The 25,465-nt window shown below is 41.1% G+C and overlaps 1 protein-coding gene across 1 annotated transcript in view; it reads left to right on the forward strand.

Annotated features, from left to right (window-relative positions):
- The window catches only part of ccny (cyclin Y), a 252,715-nt gene that overhangs the window by 191,952 nt on the left and 35,298 nt on the right, over positions 1 to 25,465 (forward strand). Inside the window, exons 3-4 of the mRNA XM_063044375.1 lie at positions 15,749 to 15,783; positions 21,303 to 21,403. Coding sequence (XP_062900445.1) covers positions 15,749 to 15,783; positions 21,303 to 21,403 — 136 coding nt within the window. The remainder of the gene's footprint in view (positions 1 to 15,748; positions 15,784 to 21,302; positions 21,404 to 25,465) is intronic.

Below are 25,465 nucleotides of genomic sequence, written 5' to 3' on the forward strand. Positions count from 1 at the left end.
TGATTTCTATTTGGCCTCAGGAACGATAGTTGTTGGAAAAACAACGCAGTTGTAAACTAAAAATGAGATTTTCAGACGCAGACAGATTTGTTTATTCAGGGAATTAATCTTTGCATTTAATTAATTGATGCACATGCAAGGGCTGCAGGAATCTTCAAGATATAAAGCTAATGTTCTTTCTTTGTTTAAGGACAGCACTATGGACAAACTAGGAAAGTATTTGTTGATGAGCCTCACATCAGTGGTAGGGAAATTACTGGAGAAGATTCCTAGGGGGAAAGGAGCTAGTACTCGCATCTGGAAAAGCCTGGACGTTCTGGCATAATTAGTACTTCTTTGTATGAGGGATGTGGTTTCTTATAGAGTTATAGAAAAGTACAGCACAGAAACAAGCCCTTCGGCCCATCTAGTTCATGACAAGCCACTTAAACTGTCTACTTCCATCGAACTGCACCGGGACCATAGCCCTCCATACTCCTGCCATTATTTACCTTGACTTCTCTTAAGCATTGAAATTGAGCTCTTATGCACCACATGTGCTGGCAGCTTGCTTGTTTCTTTGGGAAGATGACAAAGATGATTGATAGGGGTGGAACAGTGGATGTTGTCCACATGGACTTATGGTAAAGCAGTTAACCAAGTCCCTCATGGTAGGCCGATACAGAGGATTAAGGCACATGGTATCCACAATAACACGGCAGATTGGATTCAAAATTGGCTTAGCTATAAAAGACAGAGTAAAGGAGGAGGGGTATTATTCTTGTGTGTGCCTGTTATTATTCCACTTTGAGGCCAAACATAAGAGGAAGGTATACAGGACCCTTAGGTTGCCTGGAACAGTCTTTAGTTGAAGTGTCAGGGGCTGAAGTGTGACAGGATAGAAGTGTATAGTTATGAGGGGTAGACAGTCTTTTCACCCTCAGGGCGGAAATGTCCAGTGCTAAATGTGAGAGGGGCAAAGATTAAAGAAGATTTGCAAGGCAATTTTTTTGACATAGAGAGTAGTTGTGAAAGCAGATATAATAGTAACATTTAAGAGGCATTTCAATAGGCACATGAACAAGCAAGTAATAGAGGGATATAGACCATGTGTGAGCAGATTGGATTAGTTTAATCAAGCATCAAGCAGCTCATTTTGGTCTCCTGCCACTCACTGTATGTATATAAAAAAAACAATTGCCTCACATACTTCAAGCTTTTCCCCTTCGCAGCTTGATATTTTCACCCTGGGGTGAAAGACTTTGACTGTCTTCCTAGGCCCCTCATAATTTAATTATCTTCTGTCAGGTTTGCCCAACCTCTCCTTATAGCTAATGTTCTTTAATCCAGGTAGCATTCTCCTGAAGCTCTTTGTCACCCGTTCCAAAGCCTCCACATCTTTCATGTAATGAAAAGAAAAGTGTACTAGCCCGGGGGCAGTCAATATCAAGGAGATCTTATAGGTATTTTAAAGCTAAGTTATTGGCTCATGCACAGTTCTGGTCTCTGTAATATAAAAGAGATTTGGAGAGACTGAAGTTGGTGCGAAGGATTCACAAGGATGCTTAGATTTTTGAAGATGTGCTCATCAGGACAGAATTTGGAGACGAGAGCTCCATCCTGTAGGAAATAGAATGCCAAAGTCTGCATTGCAGAGGTCTTCACTGTGGCTTCATAGAGAACTATTCCATTTACTGGGCAGCTGGAACTGAAGGCTGGACACTATAAATCCATTAAGGTTTTCAGGATAAACTTCTTTTGCTATTATGCGGATTATTTATGGCCTAAGGTGGACTTAAGAGAAAGCAAAATAAATATCTGGGGTGAATGCATGTATATCCCCATGTGGATTATATTAAGTTTCAATTACATTTGTTATTGTCACGCACACTAGTGAAAACCTTTGCTTTTCATGCCATCCATACAAATCATTTGATCACAGCAGTATGTTGAAATAGTACGGGGTAAAATCAATAACAGAAAGCAGAATATATTGTCACAATTGTAAGGGAAGTGCACTAGTGCCAGACAATAAGGTGCAGGGCCATGATGAGGTAAGTTGTGAGGTCAAGAGTCCATATTAATATGTGAAAAGGCATTCAACATTCTAATAACAGCAGGATGGAACCTGGTGGTACCTGCTTCCAGATCTATTTCTACATTTCCTGTCTGGTGGAAGAGGGCAGAAAAGAGAATGTAGCAGGTGGTCTTTGATTTCGACGGCCCAGTCAGTGGCAACAGCAGGCCATGGCGTCGAGGTTTCTTGCAGGTCAGCGACACTTGTTTAAAAGGAGACCTTTGCGGGCGTTCGAGCTCATTCCAGCATCCCAGTCAGCGGCAGGGGCTGGCCACAGTGACGAGGTTTCTCACAGGTCAGTGGGGTTTTTTTTAAAAGGACAGAAGGGACAAGTGGAGCAGTCATTGTTGGGAGTAGGCCAGTGGTGAGAGTAGGAGTGTCGGGCTTTGGCTCAAAGGAATCTACGGCTCGGAAGAGGTCTTAGCTTTGGGTAAGCTTTTGTTAAAGTTCCCTTTTTTTCCTCTAACTGTACTTAGTGTAGTAAATGGTTGTTGTGTGTTCTTCCCAGGGAACTACGTCTGTGTGAAGTGCAGCTGGTTGCAGCTCCTGGAAGATCGTGTTAGGGATCTGGAGCAGCAGCTGGATGACCTTCGGCTTGTATGGGAGAATGAGGAGATAATCAGATTTACAGGGAAGTAGTCACCCCTAAGTTGCAGGAGGCGAGTAGCAGGGTGACTGTCAGGAGAAATGGAAATGCGAGTAGGCAGTTAGCGCAGAGCACCCCTGTGGCCTTTCCCCTCAAAAATACGTATACCATTTTGGATACTGTTGTGGGGGTTGACCTCCCAGGGGAATGCCACAGAGAACAGGTTACTGGCACTGAGCATAGGTCCTTGGTGCAGAAGGGAAAGGGGGAGAGGAGGGAAGTGATTGTGAGGGGACTCAATAGTGAGGGAAACAGACAGGAGATTCTGTGGACGTGAACAGGACACTCAGATGGTATGTCGCCTCCCAGGTGCCAGGGTCAGGGATGTCTCGGATCACGTCCACAACATTTTGGAGAGGGAGGGAGAGCAGCCAGACATCTTGGTACATATTGGTACCAATGACATAGGAAGGAAAAGCAATGAGATCCTGAAAAGAGAATTTAGAGAGCTAGGTAGAAAGCTGAGAAGCAAGACCTCCTGGGTATTACTTTCTGGATTGCTGCCTGTGCCACACACCAGTGAGGGTAGAAACAGGATGATTTGGCAGATAAATGCGTGGCTGAGAAGCTGGTTCAGGGGGCAGAACTTCAGGTTCTTAGATCATTGGGATCTCTTCTGGGGGAGGCATGAAGTGTTCAAAAGTGACGGGTTGCACCTGAACCTGAGGGGGACCAATATTTGTTAGAGCTGTTGAGGAGGGTTTAAACTAACTTGGCAGGGGCGTGGGAACTGGAGTGAAGGGACGCAGGATAGGAGAGATGGTGAAAAAGTAAAGATAGCCTGCAGTCAGATTGTCAGGAAAGACAGGCAGGTGATGGGACTTGGTTGCACCCAACAGGCTGAGTATCAAATCATTAGGAATGCAGAGTCAGAAAGGACAGCAAATATGTGTTGTATGTTCATGCCTGTAGTATAAGAAATAAGGTGGATGATCTTGTTGCAATATTACAGATCGCCAGGTATGATGTTGTGGCCATCACTGAATCGTGGCTGAAGGATGGTTATAGTTGGGAGCTAAATGTCCAAGGTTACACGTTATATCGGAGGGATGGGAAGGTAGGAAAAGGGGGTGGTGTGGCTCTACTGGTAAAGAATGGCATCAAATCAGTAGAAAAATGCAACATAGGATTGGAAGATGGTGAATCCTTGTGGGTTGAGTTGAGAAACTGCAAGAGTAAAATGGTTATGGTTATGGTGAGAAGGTGGGGGATTGGGACTAAATGGGAGAATGGATCAGCTCGTGATAAGAGCAGACTCGATGGGCCGAATGGCCACCTTCTGCTCCTTTGTCTTGTCTTATGGTCTTAAAAGGACATTGATGGCAATTGTATACAGGCCTCCCAACAGTGGCTGGGAGGTGGACCACAGGTTACAATAGGAAGTAGAACAGGCGAGCCAAAAGGGCAATGTTATAGTAGTCATAGTCATAGTCATACTTTATTGATCCCGGGAGAAATTGGTTTTCATTACAGTTGCACCATAAATAATTAAATAGTAATAAAACCATAAATAGTTAAATAATAATATGTAAATTATGCCAGGAAATAAGTCCAGGACCAGCCTATTGGCTCAGGGTGTCTGACCCTCCAAGGGAGGAGTTGTAAAGTTTGATGGCTACAGGCAGGAATGACTTCCTATGACGCTCTGTGTTGCATCTCGGTGGAATGAGTCTCTGGCTGAATGTACTCCTGTGCCCAACCAGTCCATTATGTAGTGGATGGGAGACATTGTCCAAGATGGCATGCAACTTAGACAGCATCCTCTTTTCAGACACCACCGTGAGAGAGTTCAGTTCCATCCCCACAACATCACTGGCCTTACGAATGAGTTTGTTGATTCTGTTGGTGTCTGCTACCCTCAGCCTGCTGCCCCAGCACACAACAGCAAACATGATAGCACTGGCCACCACAGATTCGTAGAACATCCTCAGCATCGTTATGGGAGATTTTAACATGCAGGTCGATTGGGAAAATCAGGTAGGTAATGGATCTCAAGAGAGTGAGTTTGTTGAGTGCCTAAGAGATAGTGTTTTAGCGCAGTTTGTCATTGAGCCTACTAGGGGATCAGCTATACTGGATTGGGTGTTTTGTAATGATTCGGGAGCTTAAGGTAAAAGAACCCTTAGGAACCAGTGATCACAATATGATTGTGTTCAACTTGAAACCTGATAGGGAGAAAGTAAAATGTGATGTAGCAGTATTTCAGTGCAGTAAAGGAAATTACACTGGTATGAGAGAAGAGTTGGCCAAAGTAAACTGGAAGGAGATTCTGGCAGGGATGACAGCAAAGCAACAACGGCATGAGTTTCTGGGAAAAATGAAGAAGGTAGCGGGTAGATGTATTCCAAAAATGAAGAAATACTCAAATAGTTAAATAGTACAACTGTGGCTGACAAGGGAAGTCAAAGCTAATGTAAAAGCAAAGGAGAGGGCATACAACAAAGCAAAAATTAGTGGGAAGATAGAGGATTGGGAAGCATTTAAAAACCTACGGAGAATAACTAAAAGAATCATTAGGAGGGAAAAGATGAAATATGAAAGCAAGCTAGCAAATAATATCAAAGTGGATGGTAAGGAAAACACAAAATTCTGGAGGAATTCAGCAGGCCAGGCAGCATATATAGAAAAAAATACAGACAATGTTTTGGGCCGAGACTCTTTGGCAGGACTGACTTCTTGTTGGTTGTTTTAAGGAGGCAATGAAAAAAATAGACAGTCCATAGAGTAGAGGTTCGTTTTTACAATGTGCTGAACTGTGTATACAACTCTGCAATTTCTTGTAGTCTTGTTCTGCTGAAGGGTTTCGGCCCGAAATGTCGGCTGTACTTCTTTCCATAGATGTTGCCTGGCCTGCTGAGTTCCTCCCGCATTTTGTGTGTGTTGTTTGGATTTCCAGCATCTGCAGATTTTCTCTTGTTTGAAAGTGGAAAGTAGAAGTTTTTTCAGGTGTGTAAAAAAGTAAAAGAGATGAGAGTGGATATAGGGCTGCTAGAAAATGAGGCTGGAGAAATAATAATGGGGGACAAGGAGATGGTAGGTGAACTGAATGAGTATCTTATCTTCCCTGTGGAAGACACTAACGGTGTGCCAGATGTTGAAGGGTGCGAGGGAAGAGAAGTGAGTGCAGTTACTATTGCAAGGGAGAGGTGCTCAAAAAGCTGAAGGACCTAAGGATACATAGGTCATCTGGACCAGATGAACTGCACCTGAAGCATTCTGAAAGAGGTAGTGGTGGAGATTGTGGAGGCATTAGTATTGATCTTTAAAAAATCATTTGACTTTAGCATGGTGCCAGAGAACTGGAAAATTGCAAATGTCATTCCACTCTTTAAGAAAGGAGGAAGGCAGCACAAAGGAAATTAAAGACCAGTTAGCCTAACCTCAGCGGTTGGGAAGATGTTGGAGTCAGTTGTCAAAGATGAGGTTATGGAGTACTTGGTGACACAGGACAAGATAGGACAAAGTCAGCATGGTTTCCTGGAGGGAAACGTTTTGGAATATTTTGAGGAGATTATAGCTAGGATAGATACAGGGGATGCAGTGGATGTTCTATACTTGGACTTTCAGAAGGCCTTTGACATGGTACCACACATGAGGTTGCTTACCAAGTTAAAAGCCCATGGTATTACAGGAAAGTTACTGGCATGGTGAGAGCATTGGCTGATTGGTAGGAGGCAGCGAGTGGGAATAAAAGGATCTATTTCTGGTTGGCTGCCAGTGACTAGTAGTGTTCTGCAGGGTTCGGTGTTAGGACTGCTTCTTTTTATGCTGTATATCAATGATTTAGATGATGGAATAGATGGCTTTGTTGCCATGTTTGCAGATGATATGAAGATTGGTGGAGGGGCAGGTAGTGTTGAGTAAACAGCTAGGCTGTGAAGGACTTAGACAGATCAGGAGGATGGGCAAGAAAGTGGCAAATGAAATACAGTGTTGGAAAATGCATTGTCATGCACTTTGGTAGTAGAAATAAATGTGCAGACTATTTTCTAAATGGGGAGAAAATCCAAAAATCTTAGATGCAAAAGGACTTGGGAGTCCTTGTACAGAACACCCTGAAGGTTAACTTTCAGGTAAAGTTGGTGAAGGCATTAAAAGTTATGGGGAGAAGGCTGGGGAATGGGGCTGAGGAGGAGAAAAAAGGAGAGTCCATAGGGAAGAGATTCATTTTTATGACTGCTGAACTGTGATTCCAAGTTTGCAATTTATTGTGGTCTTATGCAGAGCAGTTGCCATAGCAATCTGTAATCCATCTGGATAGGAAACTATCCTTGATGCATCTGTAAAGAAAGGTAATTGTCAATGGAGACATTCTGAAATTCTTTAGTTTCTGAGAAAGTAGAGATGCTGGTGTGCTATTTTGGCCATGGCGTCTACACTCAGTGACTCCTTTATTGGGTACATCTGTACACAAGCTCGTTATTGCAAGTATCTAATCGGCCAATCATATGGTAGCATCTCAATACATAAAATCATGCAGACATGGTCAACAAGTTCAGTTTTTGTTTAGACCAGTAACCAGACTGGTTCAAGCTGATAGGAAGGTGACAGTAACTCAAGTAACCATAATTACAACATTGCTGTGCGGAAGAGCATCTCTGAACACACACGTCAAACTTTGAAGTAGATGGGCTGCAGCAGCAGAAGACCATGATTGTACACTCAGTGGGCACGTTATTAGGTACAGGAGCTATCGAATAATGTTGGCACTGGGGGTATGTGTTTAGGCCAGAAAAGGCTATCAGTGATACTTATTTCTTGGAGTTTGAAGCTGTTAACCATGTTTACCTCAACACCATTGATTTAAACAAGAGTATGTGGGCACCCCACTTGCTGAAGTCAATGACTAAACCTTTTGTTTAGCTGACATTGAGGGAAAAGTTGCTGTCATTGACACCATTTCGCCAGATTCTCTATCTACTTTACGCAAATTCATTATTACCTGGAGATTCGTCCCACTGAGGTGGTATCGTCTGCAAACTTGTAGTCATGGTGATTGGGAGTAAAGATGGGGGACTGTTGACTCATTCTCGTGGTCACCAGTGTTGAGAATATTATGGCAGAGATGTTGATGCCCATCCTTACTGATTGCAGCCTGTCGGTCAGGAAGCCAAGAATCCATTTCCTAAGGATAGTGTTGAATCCCAAGTACAGGAATTTAGAGATGAGTTGGTATGGAATCATGCTATTAAATGCAATAAGCATATACAACAGTTCAGCTCTGTGTGACAGGAGAACACACATCATAGTACAATAGTCTCTGTTTTATTATTTTGTACATTGTTATTGCATAAATTATTATTGTCTATATTATTGTTCTGTACTTTATTAGTTATATTTATTATTATTAATTATTATTGCTAAGTGTGTTTTTAAATGTTGCTGCTGTAATGAAATACTTTCCCACGGGATCAATAAAGTACTTATTAAAGGTGGAGCTGTAATCAATGTGTTGTTGTAGTTGTTATTATCCAGATGCTCCAGTGGTGAATGTACTGTAGGTCCAGGAAAATGGCATCTCTACTGTGGGGGTTTGCTTCAGAGGTGACTTGCAGTGGGTCGAAGTTGCCTGGGGATTTGGATTGATGTGTGAAGCACTTCAGACGGTGGATGTCAAACACACCAGGCATTAGCCATTAAGACATGTTACCTTATTTTCTTCGGTACTAGGGTGATTATGATCTACGCATGCACTAAGGAAATACTATGCAATCTCTAAGTCAATGGTTTTGCTGAGCAGTTCTAAAGAAATAATAACTGGATTCATGACTTAGCAATTCTAAAAGTATTACTATGCTAATTGAAATTTTTTTTTCACAAAAATGTGACAATTTTTAGTGTGTCATAATTATTCATTTCCAGTTAAGTGCAATGTTCTTGGCTTTTGTAAAAAAAATTGCACCTAATTATTTAAAGAGGTATTCTTTGGTTTCAATTCACAGATTAAAGAGTTGAACTGCATTATGTTGTGTGGGAGAAATAGCTTCGAATCTATTACAATTTATGGACCTCAGTTCTGTTGGGAGTAGAAGTGATTTTGCACAACTCATTTTGGATTTATTACAGGCAAGGCAGCCTTAAAATATCCGAACTGACAGGAAGGGATATTAATCGGCAGCAAAATGTGTGTTGCTCAAGCTATACTTTTCAAAGGGCAATGTTTTAAACTTTAACAAAAAGACAACTTATCGAGATTACAGCGTATTGTGTTTATACAGATTAAGTTGTAACAGATAATTAAGTAACTCCATCAAGGTTTGTAAGTGGCAGATTGGGAAATTTGTCTGGAAAATTCTGCTTTATTATTTATGTGATGAATTATGCCTTGGTAGAAAGAAGTGAGTGCGGACAAACTGAATGGAAACCATGCAGAAAGTGGTATATTCTTTCAATGTGGAATGAAGTGATTACATTATTAAGTGTCCTTAAACTTACCACCAACTGTCTTGACCACTCTGCTGACTAGTTGTCAGACTGCTTGTCATCCTGTGCTGGATGAGCAGAAATATTCTTTGACTAACATTAGGAAGGCCAAACTTATTGCTTTTGCCACAGACTGTTAGCTAATCACAATCCCATCCCTATTGTTTGAAATAGGCTACTTAAAACCAAATCAAATTTTCATAGCCGTGGTGCTTTTTTTTATTGCTGTTTTAGGCTTCTGGCCATGTAGTTGCACCATAACCAAGGTTGTCAATGTCTACCTCTGTAACATCACTGTCTCTGTCAAGCCCAATGACTACTGAAAGTCTCTCTCCTGCTTTTGTTAGTTGCAAAATTGACTGTTCCAATAACTTCTGGCTGATCTCCCAGTTAACATTCGTTGTAAACTTCATCCCGTCCAAAACCACAGTAGCTCCTCACAACACAATTTTTTGATATTAAAATCTTTGTTTGTTCTTTGATGGGCTTGCCCCTCTTCACCTTTTCAAGAACATGTTAGATTTCTGCTTTCTGGCCTCTTGGTTGTTTCTAGTATTAATCACTCCATATGTTCAGCTGATGAACTTTGCACTGACATTCCCTGCCAAAGATCTGCTTCCCCCCCCCTTCTCATAAATACACTCCCTTCCCCAACCTCCCCCTATGCCACCCAGAAAATGCTTTTAATAGCTCCCTTTGATTGTATTTGTGCCATCTTCCCTTGTATCTCCTTGTTTTTTTTTGTCAGATGTTTTTTGATACTGCTCCTGTGAAGTAGCTGGAGATAGCCAATGTGTAAAAAAAAAGAACTCAGAGAAGTGTTTTCTTTCCTACCTCCTTTTAGGAGAAATGCGGAACATATAGAGTCACAGAGCACTAACACAGAAACAGGCCTTTTAGGCCATCTAGTCTGTGCCAGCTTGTTTTCTTCCCAGTCCCATGCATCCGGACCATAATGCTCCATCTACCCCTCTCTCATTCATGTACCTATCCAACCTTCTCTTAGGTGTTAGTGTTGAACTCGCATCTGTCACTTCTGCTGGCAGCTTGTTGCACACAGCTGTCTGAATGAAGGGTTTCCCCTCTGATTCATCGTAAATATTTCTCCTTTCACCGTATCACCCCTAGGTCTAATCTCACTCAACCACAGAACATAGAACACGACAGTGCAGTTCAGGTCCTTCAGCCCACGATGTTGTGCCGACCACTTAACCTTCTCTAAGATCCATCTAACCCTTCCCTCCATCATAGCCCTTGATTTTCCTATCATCCATATGCTCTATAAATGTTCTCAATGTATCTACCTCAACTACCACCCCTAGTAAGGGTGTGCCGTACACCCACCACTCACTGTGTAAAAAAACCTACCTCTGATATTCCTCCGTATAATTTCCTCTAACCACATTAAATTATGCCCCCCCTTGCATCTACCCTGGGAAAAAAAAACCTGTGGCTATCCACTCAATCTATGCCTCTTATCACCTTGTATTCCTCTGTCAAGTAACCTTTCATCCTCCTTCACTCCAAAGAAAAAAGCCCAAGCTCATTCAACCTGTCCTTAGAAGACATACTTTCTTATCCAGGCAGCATCCTGGTAAATCTCCTCTGCACCCTCTCTAAGGCTTCCACGTCCTTCCTATAGTGAGGTGACCTGAGGGGCAAAAGCCTGCATGCATTCACCCAACATATAGCCCTCTTAATTTTGTATACCTCGAGAAGATGTCCCTTCATTCTTTTATGCTCCAGTGCAATAAGTCCTAACCTATTCAACCTATCCCTGCATTCACCCTGTCCTTGTCATCAGCTAGCATTCTGCAGTCTTTCAAGCTTTTTGATATCTTTCTCATAGGTAGGTGACCAGAACTACACACAATCCTCAATTTCGGCCTTCCCACATCATAACATGGTAGCTGCGGTACTCAGTGCCCTGATTTATGAAGCACTCTTTATGTGATGCTACTTTGAAGGAATTATGGACCTGTGTTCCTACTTTTATTCTACTGCACATTTCAGTGCCCTGCCGTTTACTGAGACACCTGGGATGGCGTACCAAAGTGTAACACTTCACACTTACCTACATGAAATTCTTTCTGCGATTTTTCCAGCTAGTCCGATCCAGCAGCCCTCCCCCTCTTCCACTCACCACCCCCCCACCCTCACGGTCTTGGTGTCATCTGCAAATATACTGGTTCTGTTTATTGCATTACCATCCAAATAATTGGTGTAAGTGATAAACAACAGTGGACCCAGCACCGATCCCTGAGGTGCACCACTGGTGACAAGCCTCCAGTCAGAGAGGTGGCCATTTGTTACCACTCTCTAGATTTTTCTCCAAAGCCAATGCTGAATCCAGGTTGCTACTTCATCCTGAATGTCAAATGACTGAGCCTTCTGGACCAGCCTCCCATGCCAGACTTTGTCAAAGACCTTACTAAAGCCTGAGCAGACAATGCCCACTGCTTTCTCATAACCTCTTCAAAAAAACTATATTAAAATTGGTTAGGTTAGGCATAACCTACCTTGCACAAAGTCATGTTGACTACCCCTGATCAGGACCAGTCTATTCAAATATTACTATATCCTTTAACATTCACATTTGATTCTGAATTTCTCCAAAGATTAGAACCACAGTAACAATTCACCTCAGACTTTTCAAAGAGTATTCTTATGTTGGTGGAAGAAATGAAATTTAAAATGAGGGGTGATCTTATAGAGGTGTATATAATAATGAGGGGCATAGATAGGGTGAATATGAACAGTCTGTTTCCCAGGGCAACAGAATCTTGAACTAGATGGCATGGGATAAAGGTGAAAGGCGAGAGGCTTAACAGGGAGCAGAGGGCACGCTTTTCATCCAGAGAGTAGTCGGTATATACGTAGACTGAGCTGCCAAAGGGAATGGTTGAAAGAGATACATTAATAACATTTAACAGGTGCTTGGACAGGTACGTGGATAGGAAAGGTTTAGGTCAGTGATTTGCAATGAGTCGGTTACGTGTCCTAAGGGAGCGTAAGGGGGAAATAGAAGTATTTAGGTGGGGGCATTCAAGGTTCTTGGGGGGAGGGACGGTAAGCGGCACTCTAACTTGAAGCAAGAGAACTGAGCAATTTTTAGTCGAGCAGGCACTTCCAAAAAAAAAGGATGAGGCACTGGAACACAGGAAGAACCATAGCTGTGCAGGCGGTGAGCACTGGTCGTCACAACACATCTGCAACTCGGCATTCTCATCTGACTTTACCAAACAGACAGACATTATTGAGGATGCATAAATTAGCAACTAGGGTGTCCAACCGTTCTTCTGACTCATGGCACAGAACAAGTTCATGTAATTTAACAGTTGGAAGTCAAGCACATCCTCTCACCTTTCTCTACAGATCTACGGAAAACAGGTGGTGCAGTGATATAGCGCTAGCCTGAAGCAAATGATGAAATAGAGCCAATCAGTGAACATGCCCCCGAGGATTCCTCTTGAGGTTGTTCAAAGTGACCTCGACTTCATATGTGCGGTCAAGAACCATCTTTAGGGATTATGAAACCTTACGTCATTGGTCAATCGCGCTAATTGGAGTAGTATAAAGGTAGCTTGCTGTACACCAGCTGTATCGCGACTAACATTCAGATTCCAATCTGAATCCTTGCCAACATAATTTTCGCTGTTGTGATTGTTTTCACCTTTGCCTCACCGTTCCTTTGCGTGCCGCTACCATCATTCCATCCGTATCATTTCACTGCTGCTGTCAGCATCCGATAGGCATTCCCAGTTTGTGTTAATTTTTTATTTTAATTTAGCCCCGTTAATGATGGATAAATACATATGGCACGATCTCTGTGAGTCTGAAGATGGTGAAGCCTTGAATTCTAATTCTGCTAAGTAATAGAAACTACAGAAAGTATGTCAATACAGTGTTACATACCTGGAGCATGGTTTTATTCTGTCCCCATCAGATCAGCGATGCCCCATGCTGTACTGTCTAATGAAGCCATGAAACCATCAAGACTGCAGGAACACTTCTGTAAAAGACACCCTGAAAAGGCTACTTAGGGTATTACTCAATTCCAGAAGATGAAAGAAACATTTGAAAAGCATTGCACACTCAAGCCATTTGCAAAGAAAGCTAAAAATGACCTTAGTAGTGGTGACGAAGTCCTGACGAAGGGTCTTGGCCTGAAACGTCGACTGCGCCTCTTCCTATAGATGCTGCTTGGCCTGCTGCGTTCACCAGCAACTTTGATGTATGTTGCTTGAATTTCCAGCATCTGCAGAATTCCTGTTGTTTTAGTAGTGGTCTCATTGCTTCTTATAACATTTCTGAAATGATAGCAAAGTGTGGAAAATCTCATACAATTGGTGAAAGATTAATATGCCTGCTGTATCAGAAGTGCTCACCACTGTTCTCAAAATGGATACCAGAATTTTAAAATCAATTCCTCTGAGAAATAACTTGGTAGCTCGTTGTATTAATGAAATGAGTGAAGACATTTCATCTATGCACAGAGCTACAAAAAACAGAATTTGGGATACAAGTGGATGAGTCAACTGTGCGAGACAACGAGGCATTGCTAATGGCATATGTACGGTTTATCAAAAATGGAAAAGTTTATGAAGATATTCTGTTGTAAAAAGTTGAAAACAAATGTCAGTGGAGAATGAATCTACGACAAGCTCAAAATGCATATTGAGGATTAAAGTATTCTGATTAGGAATGTGATTTCTTGTGCAACAGATCGAGCACCATATATGACAGGTTGCCATGCTGGTTTAGTGGCATATAGGAAAAAAGAAATTCCAAGTCTGTTTGCTATCCATTGCGTAATTCATTGTCAACATCTCACAGCCAAAAATCTCAGCCAGTGACTTTTTTCAAGTGTGACTCTTGGAATATCTGCTATCAACAAAATTAAAGCTCATCCATTAAACAGCAGAAATTTTCGCCAGCTATGCCAAGATAACAATGAAGAGTTTGAATGCTTGCTTCTTCACACTGAAGTGCGCTGGCTGTCAGACGGCTGCTGCTTAAAATGTTTCTTTGATCTTTTTGGTACTGTGGTTGGATTTTTGCTCGAAGTCAATAAGAGCTCGGGTAACACGATTGAACTTCTACCTGGAGATGTGGCATACCTAGCTGATCTGTTGCGAATGAACATTCTAGATGTGAAACTGCTGGCTGAGAATTTCAATATAATCCAGGCAAAAAGTGCAGTGTTCACTTTTATCAGAAAGTTGGAAATATATAAGCAAAACATTAGGAGAGGAATGTTCTCACAGTTTCCCTGCATGGAAAGAATGGCACTCTCTTTCATAGTCAGTGATTTGCTTACACCTGCGATCACTGGAGAAGGATTTTTGGAATTAATTCAAGGATTTGAATGATCTGGAAACTCCGGACTGGGTAATTTGGAAGAACAGTAAGAGAGCCTGCAAGAAAAAATTATCGAAATTCAGAGGGATGAAGAAGCAAAATTGCTTTTCAAAAATGTCGGGTTTAGTGGTATGTGGCTACATTGTCGTACAAAGTTTCCTGGTTTTTGGAGAAGAGCCAAACTGCTCTTAATTACATTTCCATCCTCCTAACTTGTTGAAAGAGGCTTCAGTGCAGTGAACCACAAACTCAAAAAAAGCAGAAACCGCTTGGATATTGCTATGTGTGGGGACTTAAGGCTTTTGCTGTCACAACTTGAACCAGATATTTCAACTCTTGCTAAAAACCATCAAGCTCAAGGCCCACATTGATATCAAAGCTGTTATACAGCACACGGGTACTGTGTAGGCTAGGTTTAAAGACAAATAAAAATTTAAAGCAGAATCATTTTTCTCATGTTAGCATGTTGTAGACATGTTTTTACACTATGGGGGTGTCAGAAAGTGTACTGTGCCAAAGAGGGGCATTGGCAAGTATGAAGGTGCTTTAATGGGGCTAAAAATGGTTGGGAAACACTGGTTTTGATGGATAAGGTCAAACACAGGCAAATGGGACTAGATAGCATGGGAATTTCAGTCAGGATGGACCAGTTGGGACGACTAGGGGCTCTTTCTATGCTGTATAATTCTGTAATTGAGAGATTTGCATCGTTAAGCTGAGTTAATGGACATCAAGTACAACCATCCCAATGTTTAGAGTCATACATCACACATAGGAAGATGGTTGCTGTTGGAGGTCAATCATTCCCACCCTAGGGTACCACTACTGGAGTAGGAGCAATTTCTTTGGCCCAAGCACCTTGAACTGTTTCACCACTGACCTCCTTTTCAATGTAAGGTTGGAAGTGGGAGCGTTCACTGACGATTCCATAACGTTCAGTTCCATTCGCGACTTTATGTAAACAAACAACATTCAGGCATGGGCTGGTAAGTAGCAAGTAAGATTCACTAATCTCCTGATAAGGCTCCTGACGAAGGATCTTGGCCCGAAGCATCGTCTGTTTATTGCTGTCCATGGATGCTGCCTGACCTGTTGAGTTCCTCCAGCATTTTGTGTGCGTTACTCAGGATGTTGAAGGATTTGAAAAATGTAATTCTGAATTTACTTGCTGCATTGGTTGGAGCAGCTTATACAATGTGCTGTATACTTGGTAATTCATTCTAAGTTTCTTTTAAGAACTATTATTTTTCTATATTTTACAGTGAGAGAGAAGCGGAAAAGCCTCTATATAAATCATGTAAGTAGCAGTCAATTTGTGTATTGTGGCTCTGCCTTTAGAACTTAACATCTTTTTATTGCCATCTTGTCCAAGTTTTGGTCTGTTCCTATATTTAATACTCAAATCACTTAAATATAGGTATTGTAGTTATTTTGCAGTTGCCTTTTAATCGTCCATGGTTATGGTGACAATCTTTGATGCCTCTGAAAGCAAATTATTTTGCCCACAGTGTTACATTCATGCTGAAGCACAGTTTTTTGCCAGTGTTTGAATGTTATTGATTATTGTCATTAACGGTCACTAGCTACTGTCTTTCAGTACTGAGTCCTGAATGTGAAAATGCAGGTGAATGTTGAATGTGTGAGGAGTCAGCCAGTTTAGCTTTTTAGCTTTTGACCAAGGCATTGATGAAACAAATAACCTCCCAATGCAGAATGAAGGCGAATTCAAGCAAAACCTGCTTATGAAATTCAGACCTGCTTTCATGGCTGAGTGTGTAGAATTCATGGTGAAGCAGTACGACATACCTTATATTGAAAGAAAGCAATTATACTACAAAAATAGGGAGAGTCACTGTCTTAATTATCTTTTGCATTAAAGGAACGGCTGGGAGAGATGTATTTAAAGGTTGCTTTGCTTTATGTGAGAGAGTGAGGGCAAAGTGGTAAACAAAAGGTAGTTGATTAATAAGGTGACTGGATTGAACCAGGCTTGAATCTTCAAACCTTGAGGAAGAGAATGTGTAAATTTGAGGTTCAACAAAAAATAAGGAAGGTTATACATAACAAAAATGAGTTTGTGAATACTCCATTAGATTAGCTTTGATTCTTATCTGCATTGAGGTTGGTTCATTTGTGGGAGAAGGGCATGAGGGCATTCCTATACTTGCTTTGCTTCCTGTGTATATAATTTTCATTTTGGCATGACCTTCATTTCTCTCCTGTCTCTTTTTTTCTCTTTTCAAGTTTTTCCTTTATTCTTAAAGCATTTGTTACTCTAATCGTGTGGACCATTTGTTCAGTGCGGTAAGACCGTTTTCTTGTGCAGGAATTTTTCTTTCTGAAAGCATGGCGATTGTTGCTTTCCTTGTATAAAACATTATGATTCAACCATTGTCCTCATTTCCTTCCATTTCATCATTTCTCTTTTCACTTCTTTGTGACTTAAAACTCTGCACTAGCCGGTCAAACTGTAGAATTGTCACTGCCATGCATGTTGCATAGGCTTGGCATAGACTGGAGAGTGGGAGGCTAGCAGTGTCAATTCAGAAAATACTGGTTTGGCAAATCTGCGTTTTGAAGTTTCATAGCAATGCAATAGTGCAAGAGATCATTCCTATAAATGGTGTTCTTGAAGGCAAACTGCTGTTGCTGCTGAGTGCATACTGACATGAACAAAAGATGGAAGGATAACCATCAGTAAGGTACTGCCCCTGAAATGCTTGGCAGTAAACTAACAGAGTGCCAAACATGATTGTCATATTTTATTAATAATGATTGTCTTACTTTATGCATAAGCATGATTTTCCCTTGTACATTTCTGACTATCTGTCATTGGTACCACTGGAAATATTACTTGACCTCTCATGTGAATACGATTCAGCTTAATTAAGATTTCATGACATGATGCCAAATTCCCACTTGAGTAGAACCCTGGGTATTCAAAAGGTTTATAACTCCAACTGTATCTTTGTATTTTCTACTCTCCAGGTGTTTAAAATACTCCAGAGTCAACCTGTCAGACATTTTGATTGCAAGTTGATCTTTTGATGTCAATTATGTCTTTGTGCAGTGAATGAAGTACTTGTATGCATTGTGTTTCTATTAAAAACAGATTCTCATTTCTTTTAGTGTGTGTATGTGTGTGTGTGTGTGTGTGTGTGTGTGTGTGTGTCTGTCTGTCTGTCTCCCCCCCCCCTGTCTCTTTCTTTCTGTCCCCTCTCTCTTTGCTTTCCCTCCCCTATTCCAGTTCTCCATCTCTAGTAGTATCTTTGTTTCAGGTTTGCCCCGTTCCTATTGTACCAACATTGCCAGGGGAAATTATCAGTGCTCATCTACCAATGAGTCTGACCCAACCCCTTCCTATGGGAAATCACGTTTATAGAAGTATATGATTTTAAGTGTGATGGATTGCTTGTACTCTCATTTTCTCAGCCTGAAGCTGAAGTTTATGGAGTGAAAGCATGCTTTTGTAGTTTACCCAGAGTGACCTACTCCATCTGGCCTTGATATTTGTTCTTTATTCACATTGGAGGGACGTCCTTTCACTCGTGTCCATTCGAACATCCACTGACACCCCATCACCTTTTTGACATTATTATCATTGCATTCCTGCCAAATTGTCAGCCTCCCAAGCCCTATACAGTAAACCTCTGACAACCTGACTTGTGATTCTTTGGAAATCCTAATGGTTTGGCAGATGGCTCCGAAACACAACGTGGGGAACTGGACTGTGAGTGGACAAAACTGTGAGTGTGCAGTCTGATCCAGGGTCAGGACCACAGGTCGGGTTTTGAGACTGGAGACTGGGATTGGGGTTGAGAATACCAGGGGTCAGTATGAAAAATACAAGCTGAACCTTACCAGGTTCTATCTCCTGCTCCCTTAAGCTTACTCCATTGACTGGAAAATTTGTCACTAATGAGAAACAAGTAAAAAAAAAGTAAATTAAAAATGTGTTTGGATATTAGTAGAAATAACATCCAATAGCCTGGGAGCTCTGCTGCTCAGCAAATACCCAAGTCCTGAGGATGCTGAATTTCTGTATTTCAATCTCCTAGTGCAAACTTGCTTTTTCATTATCATTTCTCCATTCATACCCTCAGTATTTTCTTCCTTTCCTTTGATTACACTGAACTGCCTAGATTTGGTCATGGTTGATTTTATCCAAACACCATCTCTGATCCCAGGTTTTGTTATCCTCTGCTGTAGCATTTTAAATCTATCCTATTTTCAGCAGGTAATCATAACTCTGAATTCACTGCATTCTCTGGAGTGCCATAGTAAATATGGTTGCTGAGGGAGAGACAGGCAAGCAAAATGCCAAATAAAGCAGACGGAGGTTTTCAGAGATCAGAGGAAAAAGACTGTGGCCATCTATTTCTATCCGTGCATCTCAATTTTCTAAATCTTTCTGTGTCATCACACACCTGCCTTTATTCCAGTGGGAATAAGCCCAATAAATCTATCTTTATAACTCCCCCCCACCATTCCCGGATGTCCTGGTGAATCACTGTTGCTAAGAAATCCTTCCTGAAGTGTGGCAACTAGAATTATCCTTACGCAGTACTCCAAGTGCAGTGTCGCCAATATTTTGCACAGCTGTAGCATGACATGCCATCTCTTGTACTCAATGCCTTGGCTAGTACCCTGTGCACCTGCATCACCACTTTCAGGGAGCCATGGATTTGTAACCCAAGGTCTCTGTACATCAATGCTCCTACAATCCCTAACAGAATTCGATTTCCCAATGTCAATTACCATACACTTGTCTGGGTTAAATTCCATTTGCCATCATTCCACCTAACTTTCCAGTTGATGTATGTCCCATTATATCCCAAGATAATTATGATTGTCTTACTATCTTATTAATTATATAGCCTATATTACCATCTAAGTACTTTATATTTATTTAAAAAAAAACAAAGGTCCCAGTTCCATTCCCTGTGATACATCATTGGTACAGATCTCCATTCAGTAAAATGCCCACCCTTCACTACCCTCTGCCTTCTATTGCCAAGCCAATTTTGGTTGCCAACATGCCTCGGATCCCTTTTGCATAAACCTCCTGGACAGCCTACCATGTGGGATCTTGTCTGAAGTTTTACTGAAGTCCAAGAAAGCCATGTCTGCTTCTCCGCCTTCATCAGTTTTCTAGGTCACCTCCTCAAAAAAATTCAACATCAGATTTGTGAGGCATGATCTCCCCTGTACAAGATCATGCTGATGACCCCTAATCACACTCTGCCTTTCCAAGTCAGCGTAAATGCTTGTCCCTCAGAATCTGTACTAACAAATTCCCTACCACTGAGTTTCCAGGCTTATCTCTACCTTTTGGACAAGAGGACAAAGTTAGCTATCTGTGAACAAGGACCAACATTAGCTATCCTATGTTTAAGTATTTCAGCAATGATAGCTTGGAATAAGCGGTAGGGCACAAAGAAAATGCAAAATAGAAAGATAGAAAGGAAGATTAGCTTTATTTGTCACATGTACAGTGCATCTAAACATACGATGAAATGTGTTGTTTGTATCAAGTCAAGTCAGTGAGGATTGTACTGCATGCTTCTAGCACCAACATAACATGCCCGCAGCTCACAGCCCCTTTGAGATATGGCAGGAAACCGGAGTACCCAGAGGAGCTCCATCCGGTCATGGGGAGAATGAACAAACTCCTTATTGACAGCGTCGGCAATTAGACCCCGATGTTACACCTGGCTGCTGTAAGACATTGCATTAACAACTACGCTACCATGTTGCAAATGGAATATATTGAAATGATAAGATGGAGATAATGAGATAAAAGCTGAGACGGGGACCACTGTAATGAAAGTAATCAGCCTTGAAATAAATTCTCATTTACTGTGGACAAAACAGAGTATATTAAGACATCTCAACTTAATGTATTGTCTTGAAAGTGGAAGTTATAAATGGAGAACTGGAGTGTATTTAAACAGTGGGACAACAGGTGGTTAACTCGACTTTGTGGACCAGTACCTTCCAGCCCATTCACCGTGCCAGTGCTCTGTACTCTTTCTTACCCTTCCTAGAACGTGGGTGCCTGTGTTGTCAGTGAGATGTATCCTGGACACCTGGGGCATGCTGTGAAAGGTGGCAGTGGCTTCAGTGTTGCACTGAGGAAGTTCTGTCCGCTAAATATATTCCAAAAGTACAGCCAGCTCCCAGTTTAACTGGCTTAGATGTGTTATTTAATATCTTAAAATATCCTTGACATTTGCAGGCATTTTAGAAGCTGTCAAAATTGAAGTTGTGTAAAAAATGTATGTATGAAAACAAGTAAAAAATTTAAATGTCTCAGAACATTTACAAATGTTCTTGTACAAATTTTCTGTGAAAATTCTGGCACCTGCCTTTAAATAAAAGCAAGACTGGAACATCTTACATCTGCTGCTAATTGTGGGTGTTCTGACTTTACTGAGAGGCTTAGCTGGCTGAATCCATTGCTTCCCATGCTGGAGCAGAGACTTGTTAAGATTGATTCCTCAGTATCCAGCTGGTGCAGGACCCATCGTCTGATTGATTATAATGGGTAGTTTAGGGTTGTAACTAAAAGGCAAGAATATGCAGAGAGTAGTTTAGGTCGCTCTGTGAAATGTAATCTGTAGGCCTGTTTCTTTGAGAGAAAATGGGGTTCCACTTCATGGGATGTTTGGACAGTTCGTTTGCTGAAACGTTGTGGAGTGTAAAGCATGTATTGGTAGTATCAATGCTTGATTTGTGAAGGGACTTTTGTTTGCATGTAATGAATGTGGCTTGAGATGTTGGCAAATTTTGTCTGATTTATATCTTGTTTTCCAGCATCCTCCAGGTCAGACGAGAAGGAAATATAGCTCCTGCTCCACCATATTCCTTGATGACAGTACAGTCAGTCAGCCAAATCTCAAATATACCATCAAATGGTGAGTACCGGAAGGGCCCATTGGGACAATGTCTCTTTTATGGTCTTGTTTAAACATTCATAATTAGAACTCAGATCAAAATCCAACATTGAAGACTGAAGAATGGATTGTAGCCAAGTTTGTCTTTAAACTTAAGCTTTTCAAAATGTTAATTCATTAGATATTTGATATGTTGCCTTCCATTCAAGGTAACTCAACACACAGTTTAGTGAAGATGATTACTATCTTGTCTGTGGTATTATTTGGCCATTAGCATCATCTAGTTTTGACACCAAAGATGTGTTCTTTTTATGAAGGCACAGTAGGAAACAACTGTAACTTACCTTATGTGAGGGGCAAGGTGAGTCTATTTATCCATCCCTCCCTCCCTCCCTCATGCTCCCCTTCATTCCCTCCCTCCCTCCCTGCTGTAACAGGCTCTTCTGGCCCGATGACCTGTGCTGCCTAGCAACCCACCTATTTAATATTTAATCCTAGCCTAACCCAGGACAATTTACATTGACCCTATTAACCTACTGACCAGTATATTGTTGGACTGTGGGAGGAAACTGGCTTACCTGGAGGAATCCCACAGAGTCATGGGAAGAAAGTACAAACTCCTTCCAGGTGGTGCCAGAATTGAACTCTGAATCTGCATAGCTGTAATAGTGACATGCTAACCGCTACACTGTCAAGGTGCCAATGTATAAGAATAGATTATGGGGAAATGGAAATGAGGGGAATGCTCTGGCAGAGGTTTGATGGGCTGAATGGCTTTTTAAATCGTGAGCATATGTGAGCAAGTGCACTCATAGTGTTGGAGAACTTGGGCTTTGCAGCGTCGGTTCATGTTGAGTTGGTGGCTTTAAGCCTTTCTCTGTGATTGCTGTAAATGTTTTCCATCAGCGAACATTCAAAGGAAGTGGGTGTGTACGATATAAAAACACAAGCCCAGCAGTTCTTACGTTACCTAAGGAGAATAAAGGAGAATTAGCTTTTCCGCTCAGTGACCTTCCTCAGAACACACTTGTGTAGGAAGTTTGGTGAACTTTCATTGGATATGTATATATTTTTTTAAATATTTCTTATTGTCATGAATAGATCCTAACACTCTCACAAGGCTGCAGTTGTTGGTTTGTCATCTATAGAGTAGTACTAGTGATAATCTGACTATCTCTATATTCACAGGCATTGATTGGTACAATGCATTGGACCAGGTCTGAGTCTTTCAGACCTTTCATCTATTTAACCACATTAACCAGCACCTTCTATCTTCACTCCTTTGTCAGCCTGTATGTCATGCACAGTTTCCCACTGCCTTTGACCATCACAAATATACCATTTTAATAGCAGTACAATCAGAGCTAACTTCATGTTGACTGGCACCATTCGAGAACAATTTGCAATCAGCAGAACTTGCTGGTCTGAAATTGGCAGGATTAGGCCATCTTTGCTTTAATGCATGGCATGTTGCAGTTGTGAAGCAACCGTCTTGAGATCAGTTTGTGATTGGGGGTCCCAAAGTAAGAAAGAATGGCATGGTAGTGTAGTGTTTAGCATGACACTTTACAGTACCAGTGACCCAGGTTCATTTCCTGCTGGTGTCTGTAAGGAGTTTGTACATTCTTCCTGTGGCTGTGTGAGTTTCCTCCGGGTGCTCTGGTTTCCTCCCACTGACCAAAAATATACCTGTTGTTAGGTTCATTGGTCATTGTAAATTGTCCCATAATTCAGCTAGGATTAAATCAGGGGTTGCTGGCCGTTGCAGTTTAAAGAGCCAGAGGGATCATTCTGCACCAAATCTCAATAAATAAATACTGTAATTACGATAAATTTATTTATTTAACAACACAGAGGAGTGGTCAAAGTGGAAAGTACTTATATTAACTAGAATGCTGTGGGTAGGAATTTGGTACTTTGTTGAATCAGTTGCCCAAAGTTGCTCCTCTGTTCCGAAGGATTGTGAACTAAATCCTTATCTTGTTATTTATTGCTATTTATTTATATCTGCATTTGCACAGTTTGTTGTCTTCTATGCTCTTGCTCTTTTATTGTCCCCGTTTACAGTTACTGTTTTACATATACGCTGAGTATGCCCGCAGGTAAAAGAATATTGGGGTTTTACGTGGTGATATGTCTGTACTCCGATAATAAATTTTACTTTGAACTTAAATGTATTGGTGCACAACTAATTTAACCTTTCTCCGAGGGCTAAATTTGCCTTCATAAATATAATAAACAAATGAACTTTGTCTTTAAATAAAGTATATCAGTGTTCAAAGATCATCTTGAAGGAAGGAACAACTTCAAGCTGCTCTTTTCCCATTTCAGTTCCCTCTTTAAAACTTTGCTCTGCTTCCCAATCAAATGCCAAGGTAAGAGAGCAAAAAGATGTATCTTTTCATTACAAATTCACCCTGGAATATACTCTACACATACTAGAATATGAAGGCGGGTTTTTTTGAATGCTCGTTAAAAATGTGATTGCTTCCTGAGCATTCCTGCTTTGAGATGCACTGCTCTCTGCAACCTATCTGGTCCGGACCTGCTGGCTCATTCCAAGTGTAAAGGGCGCCATCTGCTGTCCAAGATGTGGAGTGCAGTAACCCAATTAAACCATGTCCAGAGTTGAATGCTGTGAAGTTTTAAATGCTTCTCTTAACATGAACAGCAGTAGATTGTGCCTCAGCTGATAAGACACTGATTAATTTTATTTCAGTTTGTTTTTAAATGTCTTTTCATCTGTGCTGCTCATCATTCCTCAACTGAGAGAACAGGCAACTTGTTCTTGGTATTGTTTCTCTGGGGACTGTAGCAGGAAGGCTTGTGAACTGCATGTGGTGCTCACAGTGTGGTCTCCGCTGCACTGGAGAAACTAAATGCAGGTTGATTGACCATTTTATGGAACAAGGGTGATCGTCAACTATTGCTGTCATTTTAATTCTCCATCCCACTCCCTCTCTGACCTCGGCTTCCTTTATTGATCTAATGATGCTCAGGATATGCTGATGGAACAACAGGTTGTCCTCCGACCAGACACATTACAACCCTTGGAAATTGCCCTGGGAAATTCCTTTTTCACAAGCCACTGTACCTTTGTTTAATTTTTGTTATATGTATTTTCTTGTCCCAACTGTGTTTTTGAATTAATTATCTCTACAACCTTAGTCTGCACCCTATCACAGTATTGGCTTTGGTTAGTCCATCATTCTTTTCATGGAACTTAAAGCACACTTATGATTGTTCCAATTCAGTTAAATTGTCCTTGACTTGTCAACTCCTTTTCTCTCCCTACTTATGCTGCCTGACCTGCTGAGTTCCTCCAGGATTTTGCGTGTATTACTCTGGATTTAAAGCATCTGCAGAATCTCTTGTGTTCATGTCTTTGACCTGCTTCCAGCACTGTTTTTGATTGATTCTTTGCTCTGCATAACCTCCCCAAATACGCTGAACTGAATTCCATTTGTCACTTTTTCTCCAAATGTCCGGTCTATCAAAACCTTCATGCCATTAAAAACTTTTTCTCCCACACTCAACCACACCCCAAAACTTTTAAATTATCTGCACATTGGAAATTTGTACTCCTGGTTTTATCTGGATCCATACCCATTCTAAAGTTTTCTTGGGGAAAATCTGATAAAAAGTATTCAGCCTGAAACGTTAAATCTGTTTTGCTCTCTGTATATGTTGCCTAACCTGCTGAGTATTTCCAACATTTTCAATTATAATTTCTGATTTCCAGCATCTGCAGTTTTTTTTACTCCAGGCTTGTATTTACTTGTTTTTTTGCTTACCTTGCTTTTAAAATAATACTTAGTCGCTCTACAATTCTTTGGCACTACTCTTGTTTCCAGGGAGTATTTAAAAATGACTATCAACCTCTATATTTCTCTCCCATTTTGACAACCCGTGCTACATCTCAATTAAATTTACCTGAGATGCTGACACTTCTCTTAAAATGTTTATCCCATCCATCATTGCACACTCTTTAACTCTTTATTTGTAACTACATTGTCTGCAATCTGCCTTTTTTTTCTTGCAGATAGCCCAAGGAATTATTATAGAACTTTCACCACATCCTCC

Source organism: Mobula hypostoma, chromosome 3 (genome assembly GCF_963921235.1).
Source record: "Mobula hypostoma chromosome 3, sMobHyp1.1, whole genome shotgun sequence".
Taxonomy (NCBI): Eukaryota; Metazoa; Chordata; class Chondrichthyes; order Myliobatiformes; family Myliobatidae; genus Mobula; species Mobula hypostoma.